This window comes from Saccoglossus kowalevskii, chromosome 7 (genome assembly GCF_978046115.1).
Source record: "Saccoglossus kowalevskii chromosome 7, keSacKowa6.1, whole genome shotgun sequence".
NCBI lineage: Eukaryota > Metazoa > Hemichordata > Enteropneusta > Harrimaniidae > Saccoglossus > Saccoglossus kowalevskii.
The window spans coordinates 1,747,269-1,752,291 of NC_140647.1; the positions used below are offsets into that span (position 1 = coordinate 1,747,269).

At 40.3% G+C, this 5,023-nt stretch overlaps 1 protein-coding gene across 1 annotated transcript; it reads left to right on the forward strand.

Annotated features, from left to right (window-relative positions):
• The first annotated feature begins 3,803 nt into the window (after positions 1–3,803).
• On the forward strand, positions 3,804–5,023 carry LOC102804932 (glutathione peroxidase 3-like). The gene is made up of 4 exons (XM_006817170.3): positions 3,804–3,933; positions 4,105–4,197; positions 4,461–4,606; positions 4,802–5,023. Exons 1-4 carry the CDS (start codon positions 3,804–3,806, stop codon positions 5,021–5,023), a joined length of 591 nt encoding a protein of 196 aa, XP_006817233.1.

Genomic DNA, 5,023 nt, shown 5'->3' on the forward strand with positions numbered 1-5,023 from the left:
TGTACGCTGCTGCTGTTGTGGATATGTACTCGCTGCTGTACACTGCTGCAGTTATGACTATGGAATCGCTGTTGTACACTGCTGCAGTTATGGATATATAATCGCTGCTGTACAATGCTGCAGTTATGGATATGTAATCGCTGCTGTACACTGCTGAAGTTATGGATATGTAATCGCTGATGTACACTGCTGCAGTTATGGATATGTAATCGCTGCTGCACACTGCTGCAGTTATGGATATGTAATTGTTGCTATACACTGCTGTAGTTATGGATATGTAATCGTTGCTGTACACTGCTGCAGTTATAAATATGTAATCGCTGATGTACACTGCTGCAGTTATGGATATGTAATGGCTTCTGCACACTACTTCAGTTATGGATATGTAATCGCTGATGTACACAGCTGCAGTTATGGATATGTAATCGCTGCTGTACACTGTTGCAGTTATGTAGATGTAATCGCTGTTGTACACTGCTGAAGTTATGGATATGTAATCACTGCTGTATACTGCTGCAGTTATGGATATGTAATCACTGCTGTACACTGCTGCAGTTATGGATATGTAATCGCTGGCGCACACTGCCGCAGTTTTGGATATGTAATCGCTGCTGTGCACTGCTGCAGTTATGGATATGTAATCGTTGCTGTACACTGCTGCAGTTATGAATATGTAATCGCTGATGTGCACTACTTCAATTATGGATATGTAATCGCTGATGTACACAGCTGCAGTTATGGATATGTAATCGCTGCTGTACACTGTTGCAGTTATGGAAATGTAATTGTTGCTGTACACTGCTACTGTTATGGATATGTACTCGCTGCTGTATACTGCTGCAGTTATGACTATGTAATCGCTGCTACACACTGCTGCAGTTATGGATATGTAATCGCTGCTGTACACTGCTGCAGTATGGATATGTAATCGCTGCTGTACACTGCTGCAGTTATGGATATGTAATCGCTGCTGCACACTGCACTGCTGCAGTTATGGATATGTACTCGCTGCTGCACACTGCTGCAGTTATGACTATGGAATCGCTGTTGTACACTGCTGCAGTTATGAATATGTAATCGCTGATGTACACTGCTGCAGTTATGGATATGTAATCGCTGATGTACACTGCTGCAGTTATGGATATGTAATTATTGCTGTACGCTGCTGCTGTTATGGATATGTAATCGCTGTTGTACACTGTTGCATATACGGATATGTAATCGCTGTTGTACACTGCTGCAGTTATAGATATTTAATCGCTGCTGCACACTGCTGCAGTTATGGATATGTAATCGCTGTTGTACGCTGCTGCAGATATGGATATGTAATCGCTGTTGTACGCTGCTGCTGTTATGGATATGTCATCGCTGCTGTATACTGCTGCAGTTATGGATATGTAATCGCTGCTGCACACTGCTGCAGTTATGGATATGTAATCGCTGCTACACACTGCTGCAGTTATGGATATGTAATCGCTGCTGTACACTGATGCAGTATGGATATGTAATCGCTGCTATACACTGCTGCAGTTATGGATATGTAATTGTTGCTGTACGCTGCTGCTGTTGTGGATATGTACTCGCTGCTGTACACTGCTGCAGTTATGACTATGGAATCGCTGTTGTACACTGCTGCAGTTATGGATATATAATCGCTGCTGTACACTGCTGCAGTTATGGATATGTAATCGCTGCTGTACACTGCTGAAGTTATGGATATGTAATCGCTGATGTACACTGCTGCAGTTATGGATATGTAATCGCTGCTGCACACTGCTGCAGTTATGGATATGTAATTGTTGCTGTACACTGCTGTAGTTATGGATATGTAATCGCTGCTGTACACTGCTGCAGTGATAAATATGTAATCGCTGATGTACACTGCTGCAGTTATGGATATGTAATGGCTTCTGCACACTGCTGCAGTTATGGATATGTAATCGCTGTTGTACACTGCTGAAGTTATTGATATGTAATCGCTGCTATGCACTGCTGCAGTTATGTATATGTAATCGTTGCTGTACACTGCTGCAGTTATGGATATGTAATCGCTGATGTGCACTACTTCAGTTATGGATATGTAATCGCTGATGTACACAGCTGCAGTTATGGATATGTAATCGCTGCTGTACACTGTTGCAGTTATGTAGATGTAATCGCTGTTGTACACTGCTGAAGTTATGGATATGTAATCACTGCTGTATACTGCTGCAGTTATGGATATGTAATCACTGCTGTACACTGCTGCAGTTATGGATATGTAATCGCTGGTGCACACTGCTGCAGTTATGGATATGTAATCGCTGCTGTGCACTGCTGCAGTTATGGATATGTAATCGTTGCTGTACACTGCTGCAGTTATGGATATGTAATCGCTGATGTGCACTACTTCAGTTATGGATATGTAATCGCTGATGTACACAGCTGCAGTTATGGATATGTAATCGCTGCTGTACACTGTTGCAGTTATGGATATGTAATTGTTGCTGTACACTGCTACTGTTATGGATATGTACTCGCTGCTGTATACTGCTGCAGTTATGACTATGTAATCGCTGCTACACACTGCTGCAGTTATGGATATGTAATCGCTGATGTACACTGCTGCAGTTATGGATATGTAATCGCTATTGTACACTGCTGAAGTTATGGATATGTAATCACTGCTGTATACTGCTGCAGTTATGGATATGTAATCACTGCTGCACACTGCTTCAGTTATGGGTATGTAATCGCTGCTGTACTGAGGATAATTTATAAGATATGTGGTTTAAATATGACGTGACCGGATTGTTATTATATTAGACACTGCTGCTGATATTAAAGCATTGCTATGGTAATAGCATCGGATAAATAATATAACTAACATATTATCTGTTCATATATGATCATGTGACCTAATTAATATACATAGCTGTAATGTAATGGTCATTGCTACAGACTGTGACATGCAACCCGTGCTATAGTGAAGGCGTTTATCAAGTGGTGTGAGTAACATTTCACATGACCATGTGACTTCATTAATATACATAGCTGTAATATATTTAGTGCTGCTGCAGATATAGGCATGCAAACAGTGATAAAATGATGGTAGTTGTCAAAAGATATGCCTAACCAATCACATGACCATATAAAGTCATATGACCTAAGCAATATGCATAAACTGTAATATCTAGTGATCATATATGGCTATGAATTGCTATACCATAATCACTTAGAACCATTCTGATCACTACTTGTTGTTATAGTTTTAAATGTCATATTTACCTTATTATAAGCATGGGTGCTCAAATGTAAACGACAGAGGCAAGCCCATCGGCAAAATAAGGCATACTGCAATGATTTTTCATGCAATAGATGCAATTTCTGTATGTGTATTGGAGATGCGCATCTTATACAATAATTCAGTATTCCTTATCGAATACATTCAGCATTTAGTAGTACTTTCAAGTGATTTTCGTTTTACGCTAACATGGAACATGCTCGTGTAGCAGATGACCTTAAAAGGTGAAAACAAATGCACGAGGAAAGTTTATAATATGTATTGCTTCGGTTTGTCTGCTTGATTTTCATTTGCGATACGAAAACTGCTCCAGCCCAATTTGTGTCGCGTGTCGCGACAATCAGTGGCTCACACGTCACGTCCCGAAGTAGGTCGCACCTTATCAATGAAGCTTGTAGAACACCATCTGAACCCACCAGATCACGTTTTCACATTGATTAACGATATGACAACAATTGCGCATAAAAGCTTACTCGTCAACATACTAACTAATAGACACATTCGCTCTAGACGGTTGACTATGGCGTTTAGGTTCGGGGCATTCGTGCTCCTGACGCTGGGCATCGTCGCATACGGCCAAGAGATACGCAAGAAGAAATACTGTGAAGTAGCAGACCCATTGGCATCGTTTCATGCGTACTCTGCGGTGAGTCTCCATAGTGGAGAACTGGTTACATTTGACCAGTACAAAGGGTGGACAATCTTGGTAGTTCCTACCGCAACTTACTGAGGCAAGTCATTGTCTGCATATGATGTGTTTCCGCGCTCTTTCATTTCAAATCATATCATATGAAAATAATACGATGCTCTTATTCCAACAGGTTTAAACCACCAGTTTCTTGAATTGAATGATCTTGTAACTGAATTTAAGCAATATAACTTCACCATTCTTGGTTTTCCTGTTAACCAGTTCAGTGAGTATATGATCTATACATGTCATCGTAATGACATGCATGATGAATATAACGCAAAAATATAAAATAAAATAATAAAAGCAATTTCATTAAAACCTGGCTGTATTAGACTGGCGAACCATATGTATAAATCATGAAATTAGATAGCATTTAACTTGAATGTTCTTGGCTGCTACAACTTCCACTGCCCAACCACTGGCATATTGAAGTTTGTCTGCTTTAAATGGTAGTATGTATGTATGTATGTTTTTTTACGAATGCAGATCTACAAGAACCAGCAGAAAACGACGAGATCCTAGCTTGTCTACGAGAAGTCAGACCAGGTAACGGTTTTGTACCCAACTTCGAAATCTTTGAGAAGGGCGATGCAAATGGAGTTCAGCAAACTGACATATGGTCATATTTGAAGGTAACCATGTGTATTTTAAATATGTTGATACATCGTTGATCACAGAAAGATTCTTTCTAACGGCACATAATTGCGAATTGTTTTTCTCAACATTGTCTGTAAAATGTTTTTGAGACAGTTACATTACAATAGTTGCAATTTGTTGCTGAGATATTGACCATTTATTTTATATTCTTCAACTTCCACTGTTTCCAGGACAACTGTGCGTCTGCTGACGAATCCCTAGGGGTCAGTACAAGCTTATTCTGGGACCCGTTTCACAATGATGACATTCGGTGGACATTCAGTGAGCGCATCATCCTTGATGTCGATGGTTTTGGGTATATACGTTACAATGATCCTACCGACCCCTACGCTCCAGGCGGTTTGCGTGATGACATCGAGCAATATCTGAGGGATGGTTATATTGATTTGTAA

What these genes read in the sequence shown, in the direction of transcription:
- LOC102804932 (XM_006817170.3), top strand. Translation starts at nt 3,804, where the DNA reads ATGGCGTTTAGGTTCGGGGCATTCGTGCTCCTGACGCTGGGCATCGTC. An exon ending in TCATGCGTACTCTGCGGTGA is followed by an intron (nt 3,934 to 4,104) that starts GTCTCCATAGTG and finishes TTATTCCAACAG; the next exon opens with GTTTAAACCACCAGTTTCTT. An exon ending in TTTTCCTGTTAACCAGTTCA is followed by an intron (nt 4,198 to 4,460) that starts GTGAGTATATGA and finishes TTACGAATGCAG; the next exon opens with ATCTACAAGAACCAGCAGAA.